Source organism: Coregonus lavaretus, assembly GCF_964263955.1.
Source record: "Coregonus lavaretus genome assembly, chromosome: 28".
NCBI classification, from domain to species: Eukaryota; Metazoa; Chordata; class Actinopteri; order Salmoniformes; family Salmonidae; genus Coregonus; species Coregonus lavaretus.
The window spans coordinates 5,835,518-5,860,614 of record NC_140015.1 but is presented as its reverse complement, the minus strand read 5'-3'; the positions used below and the strand labels follow the sequence as shown (position 1 = coordinate 5,860,614).

The 25,097-nt window shown below is 40.5% G+C and overlaps 2 protein-coding genes across 2 annotated transcripts; both read right to left on the bottom strand.

The window, feature by feature from the left end:
* Positions 1 to 1,046: 1,046 nt before the first annotated feature.
* On the bottom strand, positions 1,047 to 2,842 carry LOC311103843 (interferon a3-like; the record flags this gene model as incomplete). Its single annotated transcript, XM_084145481.1, has 5 exons — positions 1,047 to 1,142; positions 1,349 to 1,456; positions 2,138 to 2,287; positions 2,428 to 2,505; positions 2,708 to 2,842. 5 exons carry the CDS (start codon positions 2,840 to 2,842, stop codon positions 1,047 to 1,049), a joined length of 567 nt encoding a protein of 188 aa, XP_084001607.1.
* A 7,288-nt stretch (positions 2,843 to 10,130) lies between these two features.
* LOC311104122 (interferon a3-like) lies at positions 10,131 to 23,839 on the bottom strand. The gene is made up of 5 exons (XM_084145792.1): positions 23,588 to 23,839; positions 14,733 to 14,807; positions 14,453 to 14,602; positions 10,746 to 10,823; positions 10,131 to 10,394 (listed from the first exon to the last, which is right to left on the bottom strand). The coding sequence occupies exons 1-5, from the start codon at positions 23,720 to 23,722 to the stop codon at positions 10,305 to 10,307; spliced, it is 528 nt and encodes a 175-aa protein (XP_084001918.1). The 5' UTR covers positions 23,723 to 23,839; the 3' UTR covers positions 10,131 to 10,304.
* Positions 23,840 to 25,097: the final 1,258 nt, after the last annotated feature.

Here is a 25,097-nt window from a genome sequence, read left to right as displayed (position 1 = left end):
ATAATGTATGCAATTACTAACTGTAAGTCGCTCTGGATAAGAGCGTCTGCTAAATGACTAAACATGTAAATGTAAAGAAACAATAAAATGGTGCCGTCTGGTTTGCTTAATATAAGGAATTTGAAATTATTTCTACTTTTGATACTTAAGTATATTTTAGCAATTTCATTTACTTTTGGTAGTTAAGTACATTTAAAACCCATTGCTTTTAGACTTTTACTCAAATAGTATTTTACTGGGTGACTTACACTTTTACTTGAGACATTTTCTATTAAGGTATGTTTACTTTTACTCAAGTATGAGCTTAGTTCAAATGTCGTATTTCATCAGAACCCCAAATATAAGCTTTTTTACATTTACATTACATTTACATTTTAGTCATTTAGCAGACGCTCTTATCCAGAGCGACTTACAGGAGCAATTAGGGTTAAGTGCCTTGCTCAAGGGCACATTTACGTCATTTAGCAGACGCTCTTATCCAGAGCGACTCACCAATTGGTGCGTTCACCCTATAGCCAGTGGGATAACCACTTTACTTTACACTTTACGCCACTGGTTAAAAGAATGTAAACATAAACAATAATGAACTATAATTTTGATCTCATGGATGATCCTTCCTTGCATCCATAGCTCTGTGATAATGGTTATTTTTCTTCAACCCCATGCCTCAGCTATTTACCAAAATGGTGGTTGAGTGTCAGCTTTCGTGTTTGAACTGCAGATTTCCCCTTTAACAAAGTCAGTCTATAAACAAATGAATACATGAAATAATTAATGGATGCATGAATGAATGCATATATAAATGAATGAATGAAAACGATACGAGAATAGATGCATGTAGTTTTCATTTAATTGCAATATAAATAAATAAACGAATAAATAAATACATCGTATAAACATAAATATCATCAATCAATATTTCTAAATCAGTCAGTCAGTCAATCTAGCAGCCAGCCAGTCAGTCAGTCATTAAATGTATCAGCCATCAATCTATTAGCCAGCCTGAGGAGTATGTCATGTCTCCAATGATGATTCTGTGGTTCTCCTCACGGCTTGACTTTGCTGTCGATGAATTTCTTGAACTGCACCAGGTTTTTGCGAACCTCCTCTCGCACGATCTCCCATGCGCATGTGCTGTGTTCCTGGAGAGCGTACAAGATATACATTTTTTTCAGCCAACTCAACCACAGCAGGTGGTCAACGCATCCGACAACACCAAAACGGCGCTTGGCAGTTGCAAGTTTCATATGTAAGTTGTGGCAGTGAACTGCGACAGATTAATGGTGATCCAGAACTTTTGCTCAGATTAATTTAGCCTCTATTCGATTACATTTGATATTGGACCCACCTTCTCTTTCAAGACGGTTTTCAGCTTGTCGAAATATGTTTTGAGAGACGCGTTGCCTGCAGTAACCGACCCTCCATCTCCAGAGGATGCCCCAACACCACCTGCGACCTGGAGACAATATAAAATAGTGGTGAGTGCATTAGTTCTGTCTTATGGAAGGTTATGAAAATATTGTACAAATATTTGGTATATTTGTAGTGTCTAAATTAAATAACAATGCCCACGATTGTCTGCCGCCCAAATACACTGAGTGTACAAACATTAGGAACACCTGCTTAATATTGAGTTGCACACCCTTTTGCCCTCAGAACAGCCTCAATTCGTTGCAGCATGCATTCCATCAGAATGCTGGCCCATGTTGACTCCAACGCTTCTCACATTTGTGTCAAGCTGGCTGGATGTCCTTTGGGTGGTGGACCATTCTTGGTACACAAGTGAAACTGTTGAGCGTGAAAAACCCAGCAGGGTTGCAGTTCTTTACACATTCAAACCGGTGTGCCTGGTACCTACTACCACACTCCCTTCAAAGGCACTTATATATTTTGTCTTGTCCATTCACCCTCTGAATTGCACACATACACAATCGGTCTCGATTGTCTCAAGGCTTAAACATCCTTCTTTAATCTGTCTCTGCCCCTTCATCTACACTGATTGAAGTGGATTTATCAGGTGGATCATAGCTTTCACCTGGATTCACCTGGTCAGTCTGTCATAGAAAGAGACAGTGTTCCTAATGTTTTGTACACTCAGTGTATAACCTATAGGCTACAGAAGAGGGATCATACTTACGCATATCTTTAAGTTCTCAACTTGACGATATATTATGTTTTGGAACTGGTTAAGTGCTATTTTGTTCCAGGTGACAGAAGTCAGGCTTTTGTTAAATATTTGGGCCACATATCCTATAGCCTCTAATGCAACCACAGAGACGTCCTCGACCTGGATAAAATACAACAGGGTTTTAGGCACAGGGTGTCTAAATACGTAGTTAAACTGCCAATATACCATTTTGAAATTTCAAGAATTATACTCTAGTTTAGGCTATCAAAATCTTGCTACGATACTGAAGCGTATCCTACCTGTGTGTTCATGTAAACATCCTCTGGAAACATTTGTTTGTCTTTTTCTTCAGAACACATATGTGGAATGTATCCACCCTGAAATAGAACTCATATCAATATCAAGAAGTTGACTGTATTGGGATAGTGACTTTAAATGAAATATTGTGGTACAGAGACGGAAAGCATTGGTTAGACATAAAATGTGCTATAATGCAAAATCAAAATGTGAATGTCATTGCGAATATTGTGCATCAATTTGTACACACCAAACAGCAGACGTACAATTTAAATTACTCACCATCTCTGAGAGCAGACGTATGCTATGATCGTTCATGCTCCTCAACCTATACTGCGTCCAATCGCAAGGTTTGGATGCTGCTGTGCCTTGGCAGAACAGAGTCAGGCAAATGCTCAACCATTTCAATACAGTCATGTTTCTTTTATTAGAACTTGAGTGCAACAGCTATTATAAATGATTAAAGTCGGATTATCTTAATCTTGATTACCTAGATTGCTGAAGTTGCCCATTTTATATAAACCCAAGTATCGATACGTGAAGGTATAAAAATTCCTTTGTGGTGAAGAAAGGTTGCATGGTTCAGACTTTCGCTTCCCTTTGTTAACCCCAATTTGCAGGGGGTGATTCTTAATTATGCTGTTGTAAAATTAAGCAGAACGTATTTGCCTAGCAAGTAACCAGTTTCCATATATATCTATGTAAAGAATTGCATTGGAGCAATGAATGTCATGATAACATATTCAGCAGGTGTTAAGATGTAGGCCATATTGAATATGAAAAACTAAGAAAACAATGGTTTATTTCTTATGAAGGCCATGTTCAATATAAATATGCTCAAATTGTGGACATTCTACACCACAGATTCTGTATAGAGTTAACCAGAAAGTGTTTTCAGTATGCGTAGCACAACGATCACATTTTGCTCACACATTTAATCTGTTGTGACTCTTTTTTAATCAGGTAATGCAATCAGAAGCATGACTGTTCAGTGTTAATATTGCACATCTTTTAAATAAAAATACATTTTATTAATAGAGTGACTGGTAGTGTTGAATGAAAGCTAAAGCCGTCCCGCCTCTAAAATCGAGAGTAGAGCGCGGTGGTATTGACTTTGCTGCCAGCATGCAGGGGAATTACTTTTCCTTTTCTCTCATGCGGTTCATTCTTATTAAATTGATTCGGTAAATTCCAAGGGGATCTTTTTACAGTTTGATAATTTCAGTTTAATAAAATAGTATATGCCCTAAATTAGCCTTTACTAGGCGCTTACCATGACGTCGACGAGGATGATGATGATGTGTGAATTTGACTTAATGTGAATGATGATGATGCGAATGATGATTATAGCTATATTTTCCCGACACCTTTATTTAACCATGGAAGTCCCATTGAGATATAGAATCATAGAATGATGATGACGACGACGTTAATTGGAGGTGTAGGTCTCTGATTTTGCAGTTTTTATGTTAAGCCTTTATTGTAGGTTACCTTGTAACAATGACCTAACTGATAATGGCATTGATTTATCAACATTGTAGGCCTATCAACAAATGAATTATTATTTTCAAACGTGAGATGAATTTCACTGTATTTGTGCAGTCAATTAATTACAAATGGGTTAAATTGGTCAACAGGTTTATTTCGGTAGCTTACAGTCGTGTTATGAAATCAATATATTACATCTGCTCATTTGTGGTGCATAGACTCGAGTAGAATTTGTAAATTCTTCAATATCCACACGATTTCATTTCGAACAACCTCCCAAGTACAATAACTGTTGTTCTGAAACGAAGAAACCCCACAGTAAATTGAAATTAATAAATGGAAGAACGAAAAAAGTGATTCAAATAAAACCATTCAATATAGGCTTCTGTGTTGTTTTAACCTTTTGCTATAGAAGTTGCTTCATTTAGCTGAAGTAGCGTTTTGTAGAACGACTTAGTGTCTCCATCAAAACGTGTCCAATAGTAGAATTCTCATCTCCATTCAACTGTGTGAAACGATTCAATGTAGTAAATGTATTGTCATATCAGGGAAGACATTTCCACTTGCATGCAAAAAATCATACTCATGCATTCAGATAAATTCGTTGTCTGTCGGAAAATTATATTTCTAAAGTAATCCATCACAGAGGCTGACGAGGTTTAGCAAATACAGTCTCTTTATCACTTGCCCTAAAATGATATATGCAGTCCTAAAAATCTCTCTCTGTTGGTAAAAATAAATGGATGTAAATCACTGTGCTATAAAATCATTCCATTAGAGGAGATTCTTTGGCTACTGTAAAAGTTACAGACTTGACCAACCTGTTGATAATGGGTGTCTTCAAATAACTAATTAATGTTGAATGTTGATGTTCACGTTCTCTTGCAAGCACTGCACGGGAAAACGACCACCCTAGGTATTTAAAACATGACATGGTCAGCAAAGGATCAGCCAAGATTGAGAAATTAGGCTACAGATTGAGACATTATAGGCTACGTTTCATGCTCGGACACAATCATCAACGGTTTATGTCAGCCATCTCACCAAATCCTGAAGAAGTTTGATGTTGTGCTTATTTAGGATTTTGAGAGGAGCATCCCTCCATGTGTATCCATTTGTTGGATACACCGTACGTAAGCAAAATGAAACACTCCATCATGTCAAATTGGTTATGTTGATGGTCGGCTACACAACAATATCTTTTAGAAAGATAGGTCTGGAAATCTGAGACAAGCATCAATATGTAGCCTATATAAACACCTCCCAAAATTCCTGACAGCCAACCGAGATGGGACAGCCGAGTAGCTGTGTGATTCACCATAAGCCTTATGATGAAACTGTAAAACAATTAAATGATAGAAGTTAACCCGGTGTACCGAAACCTTCACTTGTAGCCTATAAACGCTAGTAGTGATAACCTCATTGGATTATCTTCAATTGAAAAAAATATACTTTACTCCAGTGGCGATTTTAGCATGTAAATATTGGTGGGGCAAACTCCCATAGGCTGCACGTGCACAACCAAGTCAGGACAGTAGGCTAAGTTATTCGGGGGAAAAGGACCAACTTATTAGGGTGAGGCACATGGGCTACTAACATCTTACTACACAACATACACTTAGTATTACTTTCAGTATACAGTATACATATCTCCCTGGCATATTACATCATTTATGCAGCAGCATACAATACATTTTTGGACTCACCTTGTTGTGCTGTGCTCACTTGAAAAGGAAGGAGGCGCAGCGGTCTTTCTTGTGGGCACATTTTGTCATCAAACTTTGTCATCAAAGTCTTGTATTGTCTGGATTTATGATGCTTTCACGACAACTGGGAACTCCGAGAAAAAAAACAGATCGAATCATGACGTCGGAGCTCTAGAAAGAGGCCCGACTTCCCGACTTGGAATTCCGAGTTGGATGACTGTTCAAAAATATATTTTCCCAGTTGGAGCTCGTTTTTCTCAGACTTTCCAATTGTTTTGAACTCACTGAAGTCTGAGATTTCCCAGTTCCGAGTTTATAGTCGTTTTGAACACGGCAGAAGCCATGCTGGATTGACAGCATGGACAATGTATTCAACCTTTTTTGGTCAATGGTGTTGAAAGTTTATCCTTTTAATCTTGGAAAAGAGACCCTTAAACCCACACTTGGACCACACACACACTCTACTGAATAACAGGCTAGTGATTGCTTTGAAAAGCTTGCAGTTAGCGAATGATTCCTCCCAAACCACTCATTGTTGAATTTGCGAATTCCAACTTGTTGTGTAATGTTTATGTCCAATGGCCGATGAGCACCAATACGTTTTATCTATAATATATCTTCATATGACAAGGATGAAAAGGATTTGCCAGTAGATTGTCGACTTGATTCATGATGATGGCTGCTTGTCTAGCTTGCTAGCTAAGATTTTGAAAGTATGATGTTGACATGATCAGTCCAATCAAAGCTACGGTAAATATAACTTGATTTGACATCATTTTATCTGTGGACAATGACCTTGAGCCTTCTTGGATGGGCATTTCTAATGTAACTCTATGGCATCACCCAAGGGGTTTGAATTTTCTAGCTCTCCACATAGATTTTGCGGTGATGTAGTGTCCCCATGAGTGACAGAATCTGAGCCAATCACGGCGCAACTAGCAATTCCACGGCTCAGACACGAGACGTATGTGGCAGGGTTTACAGACAATCACGGACTACAATAGGAAAACCAGCCATGTCGCGGACACCGACGTCTTGCTTCCAGACAAGCTAAACAAGTTCTTTGCCCGCTTTGAGGATAATACAGTGCCACCGACGCGGCCAGCTACCAAGGACTGTGGGCTCTCCTTCTCCGTGGCCGACGTGAGTAAGACATTTAAACGTTTTAACATTCACAAGGCTGCCGGCCCAATGGCATTCCTAGCCGCATCCTCAGAGCATGCACAGACTAGAAGACTGGTGTGTTTACGGACATATTCAGTCTCTCCCTATCTCAGTCTACCGTCCCCACATTCTTCAAGTTGGCCACCATTGTTCCTGTACCCAAGAATGAAAAGGTAACTGAAGTAATTGACTAGCGCCCCGTAGCACTCACTTCTGTCATCATGAAGTGCTTTGAGTGACTAGTCAAGGATCATATCACCTCCACCTTACCTGTCAACCTAGACCCAATTCAATTTGCATACTGCCCCAATAGGTCCACAGACGATGCAATCGCCATTACACTGCATACTGCCCTATCCCATCTGGACAAGAGGAATACCTATGGAAGAATGCTGTTCATTAACTATAGCTCAGCATTCAACACCATAGTACCCTCCAAGCTCATCATCAAGCTTAAGGCCCTGTGTAATTGGGTCCTGGACTTCCTGATGGGCCGCCCCCAGGTGGTGAAGGTAGGAAACAACATCTCCACTTTGCTGATCCTCAACACTGGGGCCCCACAAGGGTGTGTGCTCAGCCCCCTACTGTACTCCCTGTTCACCCATGACTGCCTAGCCATGCACGTCTCCAACTCAATCATCAAGTTTGCAGACGACACAACAGTAGTAGGCTTGATTACCAATAATGATGAGACAGCCTACAGGGAGGAGGTGACGGCTCTCGGAGTGTGGTGTCAGGAAAATAACCTCTCACTCAATGTAAAACAAACAAAGGAGATGATCGTGGACTTCAGGAAACAACAGAGGGCGTACCCCCCTATCCACATCGACGGGACAGCAGTGGAGAAGGTGGAAAGTTTTAAGTTCCTCGGCATACATATCAATGACAAACTGAAATGGTCCAACCACACAGACAGTGTGGTGAAGAAGGCGCAACAGCATCTCTTCAACCTCTGGAGGCTGAAGAAATTTGGCCTTTCACCTAAAACCCTCACAAACTTTTACAGATGCACGATTGAGAGCATCCTGTCGGGCTGTATCACCGCCTGGTATGGCAACTGCACAGCCCATAACCGCAGGGCTCTCCAGAGAGTGGTGCGGTCTGCACAACGCATCTCCGGGGGGCAAACTACCTGCCCTCCAGGTCACCTACAGCACCCGATGTCACAGGAAGGCCAAAAAGATAATCAAGGACAACTACCACCTGAGCCACTGCCTGTTCACCCCGTTATCATCCAGAAGGCGAGAACAGTATAGGTGCATCAAAGCTGGGACCGAGAGACTGAAAAACAGCTTCTATCTCAAGGCCATCAGACTGTTAAACAGCCATCACTAGCACAGAGAGGCTGCTGCCTACATACAGTCTTGAAAATCACTGGCCACTTTAATAAATAGAACACTAGTCACTTTAATAATGCCACATATCTTGCATTACCGATCTCATATGTATATACTGTATTCTATACTCTCTATTGCATCTTAGACTACGCCACTCTAATAATGATAATGACGTTGCTCATCCATATATTTATATATTGTTATTCCATTCCTTTACTTAGATTGTGTGTATTAGGTTTTTGTTGTAGAACTGTTAGATGTTACTTGCTAGATATTGCTGCACTGTCGGAACTAGAAGCACAAGCATTTCGCTACACTCGCAATAACATCTGCTAACCATGTGTATGTGACAAATACATTTGATTTGATTTGACATTTGAACCCCTAAACTCTGTATTTTCCGCTGGCTGCCCCACCACCACAGAAAGCACTGAGCTAGGCTGAAACATCTGCATTTTGGAGCTGCCTTACTCAAGAAAGCAAAAAAGAGACCATGTTTGTATGCGGCTTTGTTAACTCAATGATTTTTTGTAAACATTGTTTGCAAACTGATGTGTGACACATATTAATGACAAAATAACATGCGAAACAGGAAACAACAACAAAAACATAATAAAATAAAATGTCTAAACAGGTGGGGCTCTGAGTATTTTTGTAATACACCAAACATACTGCAAACCATTCAGAAACAGCACATATGAGTACTATACCATTCAATGTAAACATGCATACACACCATTCTAGATGTTATCCCAAATAACCTCATACCATTATACAAATGGATATACAGTATATCTACAATAACTCTATTCTATCCAGGAATTCCAAGTCTTATGAAAGGACTGTGTGCTGCCACATTGGCCTATATAATACACACCTTTGTCTAATGTCATACAGGAATTGTCCTCATTTATCCATTGAGACCTATTAGGAGGATCCCCATGATGCCACTTAAACAGTTCTATATATATGACTAAGCTAAATCAAAGATGTATTATTATTTTTTGCCCACCACCACCCTTCCTCAATCAGGGGACTAAACTGATATCTATTAAAAGTATTGTTTAATTTGTATCTCTTTTTCAATATTGTCTTTCCATGTCTTTTTTCTTATTTCTCCTCCAATCATAGTAAGACATACAGGTGTTTAATACATTGGACAGACTTTATAAATAAACATCCCACAATTGCAAGTGGGAGCTAAAAGTTCCTGGTCCCCCAGATTATCGTCTACTCCTCACCCAGATCTCCCCACCCCCTTCAGCCCACTGCCCCAGTGTGATTGACACACAAAAACAAACAAGAAACATTAAAGAACAGTAACCCTCACAAAGTACAAAAACATATTGTTATAATGCGTTTCTTTGTATTCAAGGAATTCTGGATGCACGAAGGTAATGAACACTTAGATGGAGAGTTGATACAATGTATTTAATATACGGTACCGGATTCAGCATAGCAATCTGCACGTGGATTGCATCTTACTATCATAACTACTAGACAAAGGAAATCTCTTAGTTTATATAGCCCTTTACACATTTCTTCAACAACTTCTGGTAACCGTCAGTTGGCACTCCCCACCCTGATGTTATCTCCTTGTACCCCAGGCAGGATATTCCATTTATCAATCATTCTAAGATAAACACCAGTGAGCTCCCTAGACATCCTGGTATCCTTGGCATTCAGACTTTGTGACACCAAGAGTGACCTATCTACTGGATTTAACCTCGTCCCTAAAACCATGTGAAAACACGTCATATCACACATAAAAAAATATATTACACAAAGAAACAATACTACAAGAATACATAAACTCAAAGTAAAAATTATCATGTGACTCATCAGCAACAAGTTGAATGTGCATCCCCTCTGATGGTTAGATAAGACTGCTCAATATTATAAATCCACTCTCATTGGTTTTAGACAAGAAGGAAATTTGGACAATTTATACAAAATACGTTTTTATTCACAATTTCAATATTATTTTTTTCAAGTAGACAGGTAATACAGTTCAGTTCAACACAGGTACAAAAGGGAAATACAAAATATAAATAATAATTTATACAAATAAAAAACAATAATTTATGGATTTAAATATAATAAATAGACTAACAGGGTCCCACATGATTGTATTCATGCTTTATAAACTGGTAAGGGCGTAGCTTCTGAGATGAGTCTGGATGATCAGTACATCTGTGCTGCAAGGATATCCAATCTTTGCAGATGACGTTTCGTCTCTTTCCTGATGAGCTCCCACGCCTGTGCACTGTAGTTCTGAAAAACACAGAAAAATGTAAATATTAGTGGGGTGAACTTTCTTGGCAATTTAATGACAATTTTGTCTTGAACAACAAAGAAAGGATTGGTGTCGTATGTATTAAGCTTCTCAGAGTAGGAGTGCTGATTTAGGATCAGTTTTGCCTTTTAGATTTTTATAAATAGGAGGACAGAGGAGACCTGAGAGAAGACCTGATACTAGATCAGCACTTCTTCTCTGAGACTCTTGATACATATGGCCCCAGAACCTCATTTTTTTTAAGGAACCCTGCTCCTGTTTAGCCTAGCCTAGTTTATACTAATTTGATTACAGGTATCAAACACGTTTCCATACGAAACCAAACTCACCATTTTTCTCAGAACCTTCCTATTCAACTTCTTGAAGTACCGTTTCAGTCTCCTCTCAGGTTTCATGGCAGGTGATACCTGTTGGACAAAATTAAACAAAACATTAGCGTCATACAGATGTAGGATCTTAATTCGACCTCTTTTTTAAATGAGAATTTTCCTGCACGGCAGGAAATGGAAACTTACAGCGTATTCAAGGTTTAAAAAGGATTCTAAAGTTTGTAATTTCCACTTTAAGATATCAAACTTGAATGTCCATTAATTATAATCTGCAATAATCTACATTTCTCATTGCTGCAGTATTATTTTTGTGATGTTGCAAACTGGCTCAAAATCTATAATAACCCATATACAGTACATTCAGACCCCTTTCCTTTTTCTACATTTTGTTACGTTACAGCCTTATTCTAAAATGTATCAAAGAAAACAAATTCCTCATCGATCTACAGAAAATAACCCATAATGACAATGCAAAAACAGAAATACCTTATTTACATAAGTATTCAGACCCTTTGCTATGAGACTCATAATTGAGCTGAGGTGAATCCTGTTTCCATTGATCATCGTTGAGATGTTTCTACAGGTGAAGTCCACCTGAGGTAAAATCAATTGATTGGGCATGATTTTGAAAGGCACACACCTGTCTATATAAGGTACCACAGTTGACAGTGCATGTCAGAGCAAAAACCAAGCCCTGAGGTCAAAGGAATTGTCCGTAGAGCTCTGAGACAAGATTGTGTCGAGGCACAGATCTGGGTAAGGGTACCAAAAAATGTCTGCAGCATTGAAGGTCCCCAAGAAAACAATGGCCTCCATCATTATTAAATGGAAGAACTTTGGAACCACCAGGACTCTCCTAGAGCTGGCCACCCTGCCAAACTGAGCAACCAGGGGAGAAGGGCCTTGGGCAAGGAGGTGGCCAAGAACCCGATGGTCACTCTGATAGAGCTCCAGATTTCCTCTGTGGAGATGGGAGAATCTTCCAGAAGGACAACCATCTCTGCAGTACTCCACCAATCAGGCCTTTATGGTAGAGTGGCCAGACGGAAGCCATTACTCAGTAAAAGGCACATGACAGCCCGCTTGGAGTTTGCCAAAAGGCACCTAAAGGACTCTCAGACCATGAGAAACTAGATTCTCTGGTCTGATGAAACCAATATTTAACTCTTTGGCCTGAATGCCAAGGGTCACATCTGGAGGAAACCTGGCACCATCCCTATGGTGAAGTATGGTGGTGGAAGCATCATGCTGTGGGGATGTTTTTCAGCGGCAGAGCGATCCTTGATTAAAACCTGCTCCAGAGCTCTCAGGACCTCAGACTGGGGCGAAGGTTCACCTTCCAACAGGACAACGACCCTAAACACACAGCCAAGACAATGCAGGAGTGGCTTCGGGAAAAGTCTCTGAATGTTCTTGATTGGCCCAGCCAGAGCCCAGACTTGAGCGAGACCCGATCGAACATCTCTGGAGAGACCTGAAAATAGTCCCCCTTGGCGTTTTTCCTATTTTGTTGCATTACAACCTGTAATTTAAATTGATTTTTATTTGGATTTCATGTAATGGACATACACAAAATAGTCTAAATTGGTGAAGTGAAATGAAAAAAAATTACTTGTTTCAAAAGAATTCTACAAAATAAATCACAGAAAAGTGGTGCATGCATATGTATTCACCCCTTTTGCTATGAAGCCCCTAAATAAGATATTGTGCAACCAATTACCTTCAGAAGTCACACAACTAGTTAAATAAAGTCCACATGTAGGCAATCTAAGTGTCACATGATCTCAGTATATATACACCTGTTCTGAAAGGCCCCAGAGTCTGAAACACCACTAAGCAAGGGGCACCACCAAGCAAGCGGCACCATGAAGACCAAGGAGCTCTCCAAACAGGTCAGGGACAAAGTTGTGGAGAAGTAAAGATCAGGGTTGGTTATAAAACAAATATTAGAAATGTTGAACATCCCACGGAGCACCATAAAATCCATTGTAAAAAAATGGAAAGAATGTGGCACCACAACAAACCTGCCAAGAGAGGGCCGCCCACCAAAACTTATGGACCAGGCAAGGAGGGCATTAATCAGAGAGGCAACAAAGAGACCAAAGATAACCCTGAAGGAGCTGCAAAGCTCCACAGCGGAGATTTGAGTATCTGTCCATAGGACCACTTTAAGCCGTACACTCCATAGAGCCGGGCTTTACGGAAGAGTGGCCAGAAAAAAGCCATTGCTTAAAGAAAAAAATAAGCAAACACGTTTGGTGTTCGCCAAAAGGCATGTGGCAGACTCCCTAAACATATGGAAGAAGGTACTCTGGTCAGATGTGACTAAAATTGAGCTTTTTGGCTATCAAGGAAAACGCTATGTCTGGCGCAAACCCAACACCTCTCATCACCCCGAGAACACCATCCCCACAGTGAAGCATGGTGGTGGCAGCATCATGCTGTGGGGATGTTTTTCATCGGCAGGGACTGGGAAACTGATCAGAATTGAAGGAATGATGGATGGCGCTAAATACAGGGAAAGTCTTGAGGGAAACCTGTTTCAGTCTTCCATAGATTTGAGACTGGAACGGAGGTTCACCTTCCAGCAGGACAATGACCCTAAGCATACTGCTAAAGCAACACTCGAGTGGTTTAAGGGGAAACATTTAAAGGTCTTGGAATGGCCTAGTCAAAGCCCAGACCTCAATCCAATTGAGAATCTGGGGCATGACTTAAAGATTGCTGTACACCAGCGGAACCCATCCAACTTGAAGGAGCTGGAGCAGTTTTGCCTTGAAGAATGGGCAAAATCACAATGGCTAGATGTGCCAAGCTTATAGAGACATACCCCAAGAGACTTGCAGCTGTAATTGCTGTAAAAGGTGGCTCTACAAAGTATTGACTTTGGGGGGTTGAATAGATAGGCACGCTCAAGTTTTCTATTTTTATGTCTTATTTCTTGTTTGTTTCACAATAAAACATATTTTGCATCTTCAAAGTGGTAGGCATGTTGTGTAAATCAAATGATACAACCCCCCCCAAAATCCATTTTAATTCCAGGTTGTAAGGCAACAAAATAGGAAAAATGCCAAGGAGGGTGAAAACTTTCGCAAGCCACTATAGTTGTGCAGCAATGCTCCCTATCCAACCTGACAGAGCTTGAGAGGATCTGCAGATACAGGTGTGCCAAGCTTGTAGCATCATACCCAAGAAGACTCAAGGCTGTAATCACTGTCAAAGGTGCTTCAACAAAGTACTGAGTAAAGGGTCTGAATACTTATGTAAATGTGATATTTCAATTTTTTACTGTTAAGACATTTGCAAACATTTCTAAAACACGGTTTTTCCTTTGTCATTATGGGGTATTGTGTGTAGATTGATGAGGGGAAAAAACAATTTAATCCATTTTAGAATAAGGCTGTAACGTAACATGTGGAAGAAGTCAAGGGGTTGCACTTCATACATAGATTTGTTCACTTCTAGAGTTAGTAGGCTACACCTAAAACAGGGCCCTCCAACCCTGTTCCTGGAGAGATACCGTCCTTTAGGTTTTCACTCCAGTCCTAATCTAGCACACCTGATTAATTAGCTGCTTGATAAACTGAATCAGGTTAGTTACAACTGGGGTTGGAGCGAAAACCTACAGGAGGGTAGCTCTCCATGAACAGGGTTGGAGAGCCCTGACCTCAACAGTGATTATACTTTAAAATAGACTCGTTACTTACACAGGAATTAAGGTTCTCAAATTGGCGTTCAAGAATGTTGAGGAAATCATCCAGGTTTTTCTTGTCCCAGGTGACAGCATTCATATTCCCATCAAACAGTTTTGTGATTTCATAGATGGTCTCGTTCAGGAACCTGACTTTGTCCTCAAACTACACAGGATGATAAAAAACAAATATTAGAAACAGTATAGGCTTCCGTTATGGCATCAATATAACATTGGGTCAAGACTGCTATACCAAAGCATATCAGAACATGATGAGTCAAAATTCAAGTCTTTACCTCAGCATCATCTATGTGTCTGTAAAGTGATGTTGGGAAAAAGACAGGGGCATTCTGCTTTGTGATATCTCCTCCCTGGAAAACAATCAATATAGTATGTTAAGTCACGTGTCAAATACTTCAAGAACAATCAAGACTGACATAAAGTATAGCTTATACTGCAAGTACAGTAGGCCTAATGTAGATAGCCTCTCTTGATATCTCTGTCACTATAGCCTTAGCGCCAGTGGTGTAGTGGTCCCTGGAGAAGTGGGTATACTCTCAGTATTCACCTTTTTTTTTTTAAGTAGTCCAGAAAAAAGCCCTGTTTTAGAAACAGTGACATGTAAGACTATGATTTAGTTTACCCAAAAATATGTAATTTCTACTTGCACACTATTATAAAATGATCATGACTTGATTAGGAGCAGTTTGTAGTTACTACTGGTCACAAGAGCAGCCTGGATGAATGTAAAATGTATTTATCATGAGGCAAACAGGAAATGGTGTTTCGATTATTTTTTGCACATTTATTTAAATAAAATACTTCAAATCTGAAGGTGACAATGCATCCTTGTTCATATTGCTATATGCTTTGTTTTGAACATGTTCATTTACCGGTAAATCATTCAACAAAATATGTTACAACAATATTTAGTTAACAATTAACAAAAATATATGCATTAACAACACATCAACAGTGATATACTCTCTCAACCCAGCACTGGGTTTCTGACCTTTGCTCATACTACAGTATATTCCAGACAAATTTGCTTTCTGCAGGAGCTTTCACACTGCACTGTCTAGAACGCACCGAAGAGGCAGCACGATGGCTCTTCAACCAGGTCCTTGTATATTTTCTAGGATCAAACTTGGAAGTTGGTGGGCCGTTGATATTAATCATCATCAAGTTTGATATGTTTGAGATCAGAAGGACAGCCCTCTTGTCTGAGCTTATATTGTTCATAAGGCTAAAATTCCTCTCACACTCTGCTGTACCGACAGGGAATGTTTTCATACAGTTCATAAGTGGTTTTAGGTCCTTGGGCTCACTACTGGGCTCTTCCAGTAGGTCCCGCATCCCATTCAGTGCTTGGTCTGTGCACAAGTTAAATCGCTTGCACAGTCGCTTAACTTGTTCTTCACCATGGCGGATGCTGGGCTTTGATGGCCACTTACTCTGATCAAGGATGCTGAGGTCCATGATGGTCTCATCTTCAAAAGACAAGCGTTTCTCCAGATTGTTCACAAGGCTTTGTAAGAACTGGCCTGGATTGATAGACTTCAGCTTTGCATTTGTTTTCAGGGCTATAGACCGATACTCCCCAGTCTGTTTTGCTTCTAAAGCCTCACTATATTTCTCACCTGGACTCTCTTTGAATGACTGGATCACTCTGATTGAGCGTTTCAGCAGATGCTCTGCTCTGAGGAGCGTTATAGAACGAGACTGAAGCTCCTGTGACAGGAGACTTAGTTCATGGAGAGTGTCGTACATGAGGCCAAGGTCACAAATGAATTCTGGACTTTGAACACGGTCTAACAAACCTCTGTACATCTGCCTCTCTTTGGTGGACCTCATCTCATCACTGCAAGCATTTTTAAAGTGCTGCACAAGAGCTCCCAGGGATGTCCAAACAGCACGAACAGTCCGAAAGCTACTGGCCACCCAGCGTACATCCAAGATTCTGCCAATGCGAAGAAGTTGTGAGCCTACTTCAGCTGCTGCATTAACAAGTTCACGTTCATTTTTGTTTGACACACTATACAGAGAGTATAGCTTCTGGATAAAAGTTTTAAAGTGATTGACAGAGTTTACCTCATCAACTGCATCTGACACAGCAAGTTCAAGTCTATGGTTCATGCAGTGCCATACAAAAAGCTTTGGGAATCTCAAAGTCAGTCTGGTTGCTACTCCTGACTTCTTTCCTAGCATGACACTGGCTCCATCAGATACAAATGTTACCCAGTTTTCATGAAGCCACTCTTCTGTAAAGCCAGCATTAGTTAAACAGGGGAGTAACGCCTGTAATATGCCATCTGCTCTCTGATTTTCCAGTTCAACAAGTTCCAGGAATATGAACTCAGGGCTTTCTTCTTGAATTGATGCTTTAATAGAAACTGTCATGACAGCTTTGTGACTTAAAGAAGATGCCTCGTCAATTAGGACAGCTAACTTACTGGATGATGCTATAATGCTACTGATGATTTTGCTCTGCATCTCACTAGCAACATGTTGTATTATTTGTGTTGCACTGTAACGTGAATGAAGTATTGAGCCCATTTTTACACCATTCAGTTCCTGCAGCTCAATGAGGCTCTCATGGTCAGAAAAGGGTCGGTTCTTTTTGGCCAGATGGTAGGCTGTTCGAAACACAGCTTCAGTTTCCTTCATGTAGGACTCAGTCATAGTCTCCACTGCATTCTCAATGGCAGCTTCTTTCTGTTGCTCTGCCACCTTCACAGCCTGAGTGTGGGCCTTGGACAACGCATGTTTCCTCACCTTATTTCTCAAGATTGACAAACTTGTTGTTCTACTTCCCTGGCCAGACACTTGAATTTCAAAGTTCATCCATTCTCTTGAGAGCGATACACCTTGTCCTTGCTCCTTGTCGATCCCAATGGAGTTCACACTGCTACAGACCAGACATCCTGCGAAGCATAAACAAACAATGTAACTACTCCTGTATCCACAGCTGTACGTGTGCATGGTCCTTTACACACACACACACACACACACACACACACACACAAAGTTATCTGTGCCCACTGTTTCAGAAGTTACCCAAACTAGCAATCTACCTAAACTTACCCAATTTTTTGTTTTTGGATCCCAACCAGGGGTTCTTGGATTTGAAGTCTTCTGTTTGTTTAGCACTCCACAGGTCTGGCCAGTCATTATTGATGTCTACAGACAACAACAAAACTAATTATGCATCTCCCTGTCTCTCTCTCTCTCACACACTTACACACACACACACACACACACACACACACACACTACTGTGATCACAATAGTCATCAGCAAGACATGGGTCCCCCTCTTTACATTAACAATCTGCATAACCAAGTGGAAATATTTTCAGCAAGTGAAGCTGAAGCATACAGGAGATTAGTGAGTGAAATACTTGGGAGAGTTTATTTAACAAAAAAACAACAAATTTAACACAAAATGTTATATAACAGTAGCATTGTAAAAAACAAACATGGATACAGACAAAATAAATAGAAGGGCAATAAAATAAATAACATCACACAGAAATTCAAAATGAGGCTTAATCTGTCAAAATCACCTTTTGTTACAGTGTGAGGCTTCACTTTTCAATAAACTGGAGATGCAATTTACTGCCTGTGTGTTCTGACCTGGTGGTGGTAGACTGGATCCTTCTCTATGCTCACACTGACTTGCCTGGCTAGCTCCCGGTTGAGAGCTGCCAGGGCTGCTGGTTTTAGGGGTGGGGTCTGCCTGGGCCTGATCTGGGCCTGATTTGTGCCTCTTTACAAAAAAGTCTGCAATATCTCCCTTCCTTTTCATGGTTACCTGTCCCTATACAAAATAAGACAGCCTGATTAGACCTCAATATTGTTTTAGGCTGAATCTTAAACTATTTGTCCCCATTCTTGTGTTTTAACTTACTTAAAAATCAACTACCAGCTTAGCTACTATGCAATTAAACTAGATCATATAGGTTAGTTAGGGCTAAGTAACTTGGCTAATGTTATAATTTAGGGCTTAGTAACTTGGCTAACGTTATAATTTAGACCTTTACAATAATAAACAAGCTTCATAAACATTGAGATAATCAGTTTCATCAGTCTGGTATGAAATTCTTATGAACTGGGTTGATTAAACACTTACTGAAAACCAACAATGCCCCGGTTTCCCCACATTATCCCAATCTACGTAGCTAGCTTCATAACGTTAGCCGACTCGCACTAACTATTGGCGGCAACATCTCTTCTCCTCTAAATGTGCAGTCACTGGCAATTTGCCAGTAGTTTAAAATAATGATTCATTTGGAAACCACCTTAAAACTTACCTCAGAATGATGTCTTCCATCAACTGGGGTGGCACACCGCCGCTTGTGTCCTTTCTTCATCCGTTGTTTGGTCTGCTGCCGTTATCGTAGTCAAGTGGCACCGGCACCTGAGTTTTTTTTTTTTTTTTTTTCACTGGCACCTGAGGTATTAGCGATATTTTCCTCGGCATGACCCGCCCTACTCTGCCTCTGATTGGCTCATCAGTCCTCATGCCTAAAGTTAACCAATCTAATCAGTGAAAGCAGCGAGTACCAGCCAATTAGAGGCAGAGGAGGGTGGGTCATGGCTTCACTATCCCCGAGGAAGAAAATAGGCAATCTGACTCACAGATATTACTGAATGATGCGCATCAGGGGGGATTTAGAAGTGGGTATACGCAATGCTGACTGAAAAATAAGTAGGTATACGCCGTATACCAGCGTATACCCTGGACTACACCTCTGCTTAGCGCCCTTTTACTATGGCTATTCAAATATAGGCTAACAGTTTTCTCAGAGGTGTAGTCCAGGGTATACGCTGGTATACGGCGTATACCTACTTATTTTTCAGTCAGCATTGCGTATACCCACTTCTAAATCCCCCCTGATGCGCATCATTCAGTAATATCTGTGAGTCAGATTGCCTATTTTCTTCCTCGGGGATAGTGAAGCCATGACCCACCCTCCTCTGCCTCTAATTGGCTGGTACTCGCTGCTTTCACTGATTAGATTGGTTAACTTTAGGCATGAGGACTGATGAGCCAATCAGAGGCAGAGTAGGGCGGGTCATGCCGAGGAAAATATCGCTAATACCTCAGGTGCCAGTGAAAAAAAAAAAAAAAAAACTCAGGTGCCGGTGCCACTTGACTACGATAACGGCAGCAGACCAAACAACGGATGAAGAAAGGACACAAGCGGCGGTGTGCCACCCCAGTTGATGGAAGACATCATTCTGAGGTAAGTTTTAAGGTGGTTTCCAAATGAATCATTATTTTAAACTACTGGCAAATTGCCAGTGACTGCACATTTAGAGGAGAAGAGATGTTGCCGCCAATAGTTAGTGCGAGTCGGCTAACGTTATGAAGCTAGCTACGTAGATTGGGATAATGTGGGGAAACCGAGGCATTGTTGGTTTTCAGTAAGTGTTTAATCAACCCAGTTCATAAGAATTTCATACCAGACTGATGAAACTGATTATCTCAATGTTTATGAAGCTTGTTTATTATTGTAAAGGTCTAAATTATAACGTTAGCCAAGTTACTAAGCCCTAAATTATAACATTAGCCAAGTTACTTAGCCCTAACTAACCTATATGATCTAGTTTAATTGCATAGTAGCTAAGCTGGTAGTTGATTTTTAAGTAAGTTAAAACACAAGAATGGGGACAAATAGTTTAAGATTCAGCCTAAAACAATATTGAGGTCTAATCAGGCTGTCTTATTTTGTATAGGGACAGGTAACCATGAAAAGGAAGGGAGATATTGCAGACTTTTTTGTAAAGAGGCACAAATCAGGCCCAGATCAGGCCCAGGCAGACCCCACCCCTAAAACCAGCAGCCCTGGCAGCTCTCAACCGGGAGCTAGCCAGGCAAGTCAGTGTGAGCATAGAGAAGGATCCAGTCTACCACCACCAGGTCAGAACACACAGGCAGTAAATTGCATCTCCAGTTTATTGAAAAGTGAAGCCTCACACTGTAACAAAAGGTGATTTTGACAGATTAAGCCTCATTTTGAATTTCTGTGTGATGTTATTTATTTTATTGCCCTTCTATTTATTTTGTCTGTATCCATGTTTGTTTTTTACAATGCTACTGTTATATAACATTTTGTGTTAAATTTGTTGTTTTTTTGTTAAATAAACTCTCCCAAGTATTTCACTCACTAATCTCCTGTATGCTTCAGCTTCACTTGCTGAAAATATTTCCACTTGGTTATGCAGATTGTTAATGTAAAGAGGGGGACCCATGTCTTGCTGATGACTATTGTGATCACAGTAGTGTGTGTGTGTGTGTGTGTGTGTGTGTGTAAGTGTGTGAGAGAGAGAGAGACAGGGAGATGCATAATTAGTTTTGTTGTTGTCTGTAGACATCAATAATGACTGGCCAGACCTGTGGAGTGCTAAACAAACAGAAGACTTCAAATCCAAGAACCCCTGGTTGGGATCCAAAAACAAAAAATTGGGTAAGTTTAGGTAGATTGCTAGTTTGGGTAACTTCTGAAACAGTGGGCACAGATAACTTTGTGTGTGTGTGTGTGTGTGTGTGTGTGTGTGTGTAAAGGACCATGCACACGTACAGCTGTGGATACAGGAGTAGTTACATTGTTTGTTTATGCTTCGCAGGATGTCTGGTCTGTAGCAGTGTGAACTCCATTGGGATCGACAAGGAGCAAGGACAAGGTGTATCGCTCTCAAGAGAATGGATGAACTTTGAAATTCAAGTGTCTGGCCAGGGAAGTAGAACAACAAATTTGTCAATCTTGAGAAATAAGGTGAGGAAACATGCGTTGTCCAAGGCCCACACTCAGGCTGTGAAGGTGGCAGAGCAACAGAAAGAAGCTGCCATTGAGAATGCAGTGGAGACTATGACTGAGTCCTACATGAAGGAAACTGAAGCTGTGTTTCGAACAGCCTACCATCTGGCCAAAAAGAACCGACCCTTTTCTGACCATGAGAGCCTCATTGAGCTGCAGGAACTGAATGGTGTAAAAATGGGCTCAATACTTCATTCACGTTACAGTGCAACACAAATAATACAACATGTTGCTAGTGAGATGCAGAGCAAAATCATCAGTAGCATTATAGCATCATCCAGTAAGTTAGCTGTCCTAATTGACGAGGCATCTTCTTTAAGTCACAAAGCTGTCATGACAGTTTCTATTAAAGCATCAATTCAAGAAGAAAGCCCTGAGTTCATATTCCTGGAACTTGTTGAACTGGAAAATCAGAGAGCAGATGGCATATTACAGGCGTTACTCACCTGTTTAACTAATGCTGGCTTTACAGAAGAGTGGCTTCATGAAAACTGGGTAACATTTGTATCTGATGGAGCCAGTGTCATGCTAGGAAAGAAGTCAGGAGTAGCAACCAGACTGACTTTGAGATTCCCAAAGCTTTTTGTATGGCACTGCATGAACCATAGACTTGAACTTGCTGTGTCAGATGCAGTTGATGAGGTAAACTCTGTCAATCACTTTAAAACTTTTATCCAGAAGCTATACTCTCTGTATAGTGTGTCAAACAAAAATGAACGTGAACTTGTTAATGCAGCAGCTGAAGTAGGCTCACAACTTCTTCGCATTGGCAGAATCTTGGATGTACGCTGGGTGGCCAGTAGCTTTCGGACTGTTCGTGCTGTTTGGACATCCCTGGGAGCTCTTGTGCAGCACTTTAAAAATGCTTGCAGTGATGAGATGAGGTCCACCAAAGAGAGGCAGATGTACAGAGGTTTGTTAGACCGTGTTCAAAGTCCAGAATTCATTTGTGACCTTGGCCTCATGTACGACACTCTCCATGAACTAAGTCTCCTGTCACAGGAGCTTCAGTCTCGTTCTATAACGCTCCTCAGAGCAGAGCATCTGCTGAAACGCTCAATCAGAGTGATCCAGTCATTCAAAGAGAGTCCAGGTGAGAAATATAGTGAGGCTTTAGAAGCAAAACAGACTGGGGAGTATCGGTCTATAGCCCTGAAAACAAATGCAAAGCTGAAGTCTATCAATCCAGGCCAGTTCTTACAAAGCCTTGTGAACAATCTGGAGAAACGCTTGTCTTTTGAAGATGAGACCATCATGGACCTCAGCATCCTTGATCAGAGTAAGTGGCCATCAAAGCCCAGCATCCGCCATGGTGAAGAACAAGTTAAGCGACTGTGCAAGCGATTTAACTTGTGCACAGACCAAGCACTGAATGGGATGCGGGACCTACTGGAAGAGCCCAGTAGTGAGCCCAAGGACCTAAAACCACTTATGAACTGTATGAAAACATTCCCTGTCGGTACAGCAGAGTGTGAGAGGAATTTTAGCCTTATGAACAATATAAGCTCAGACAAGAGGGCTGTCCTTCTGATCTCAAACATATCAAACTTGATGATGATTAATATCAACGGCCCACCAACTTCCAAGTTTGATCCTAGAAAATATACAAGGACCTGGTTGAAGAGCCATCGTGCTGCCTCTTCGGTGCGTTCTAGACAGTGCAGTGTGAAAGCTCCTGCAGAAAGCAAATTTGTCTGGAATATACTGTAGTATGAGCAAAGGTCAGAAACCCAGTGCTGGGTTGAGAGAGTATATCACTGTTGATGTGTTGTTAATGCATATATTTTTGTTAATTGTTAACTAAATATTGTTGTAACATATTTTGTTGAATGATTTACCGGTAAATGAACATGTTCAAAACAAAGCATATAGCAATATGAACAAGGATGCATTGTCACCTTCAGATTTGAAGTATTTTATTTAAATAAATGTGCAAAAAATAATCGAAACACCATTTCCTGTTTGCCTCATGATAAATACATTTTACATTCATCCAGGCTGCTCTTGTGACCAGTAGTAACTACAAACTGCTCCTAATCAAGTCATGATCATTTTATAATAGTGTGCAAGTAGAAATTACATATTTTTGGGTAAACTAAATCATAGTCTTACATGTCACTGTTTCTAAAACAGGGCTTTTTTCTGGACTACTTAAAAAAAAAAAAGGTGAATACTGAGAGTATACCCACTTCTCCAGGGACCACTACACCACTGAGTTTTCTGACAAAGAGGCTAAACATGAAACGTATTACTATTTTACTTGGTTGGTTGTTTTGCTGTCCTTAATACATGCATTCAGTCTGCTCTTACAGCGTGCTGATAACTCACCATCTGGTCCAGCAGGGAAAGGTATTCTGCGCTCAAGTGTCCGTAGTGGTGTCGGATCCAGTCACAGCAATGACACACGCTCTGCATACTGCAAATAATAAGAAAAATACACGTCCAACTCTGCATTGTATACATTGTAAATAGCAGTTTGTTTCGCTCTTAGTTTTCCACATGAGTTTGAACATCTTGCCTGTGTTAAGTAGTTTTATGTGGAGTTGGGAAAGGGAAAACTGTATGGAGAATTTCCCCCGATCAACCTACCGGAGGCGGGGACTTTTACTTTCCAGACTACACATGCAGCCATAGGAATTCCATGCCTGCTCCGTCTTCTGGACGACCAAATCCCAATAAATCTATACACATTCTCCTTGAAATCAGCGTTGAATGATAGTTGAACAACACGATAACATTATTAAATGTAGATATCGGCTAGGCTATTAGCGAGAATAGGCTATTCACGAGCTATGCTTTCAACTGCTAATAACTTCGCGTGAACAGATTAAAAAAAGTCTGATAACAAATTCGTCGAAGTCGAAATAAAACCCACACTTCTTAAGAAATGTAGCCATATAAGACATTAATTTAGTTGGTTTCGTTCAAAGTTAGTCCGAAATATTGTTCTGCAGCTCCGGCAAGTCCTCTGCTGTTGCGCTACAAATGAAAAGTGAATGGGAGACGTCAGCTTCACTACCCCAATCTCTCAACTATCATTTTCACAATGACGTAACCAACTTTCACCCTACTGTTGTCTGCTGGTGATGCAATGTTGACAAGCAACGACTACCTGATTTGTTGGAACTTTCTATTTGTCGTTTTCTTTAAAAGGGGAAAATGAAAAATAATACGTGACTATAGTTCCTTGGTATAGGCTACGATATCAGGGATATTTTCCCTATAATGAATAGTTTTGACAGAGCTATAACCTACTGTTGTGTGTGTGTGTGTGTGTGAATGTGTGTGTGTGTGTGTCATAGTGTGGTGACCGTTTTTGAATGACTATGCAAGGTCAAATCTTGGCATTGATTTATTTCCCCCCTTTTCTATATAATATTGAGATTAATTTAGAATGTACAAAGCCTATGAAACTGTAATGATCATATACTGTAGGGAAGTGGTCACCAAAACTGTCTGCATGTTCCTGGAGACCAGCAGGAGGAGGTAAAGGATTTTGTTCCAACCCAGCACAAACACAGCTGTTTCATGAGGGTCTTGATAAGATGTCATAGGTGGTTTCATCTTGAAATGTCATGTTATAGGCTAAATTATGAGATGTAGCCTAATTATTCTGCTGGGCGTCTCAGAGTGGGAGTGCTGATCTAGGATCAGGACCACCTCTGTCCATTCATTATAATCTAAAAGGCTAAACTGATCCTGGATCAGCACTCATACTCTCTGAGACGCTTTATGAATATGGGCCTTGGTGTTATTAGATATAGCCTTAATAGGCCTTATGTATACAATACATGTAATCTATTGGGGACCAGCCATGAGGATGAATCAGAAGGATGAG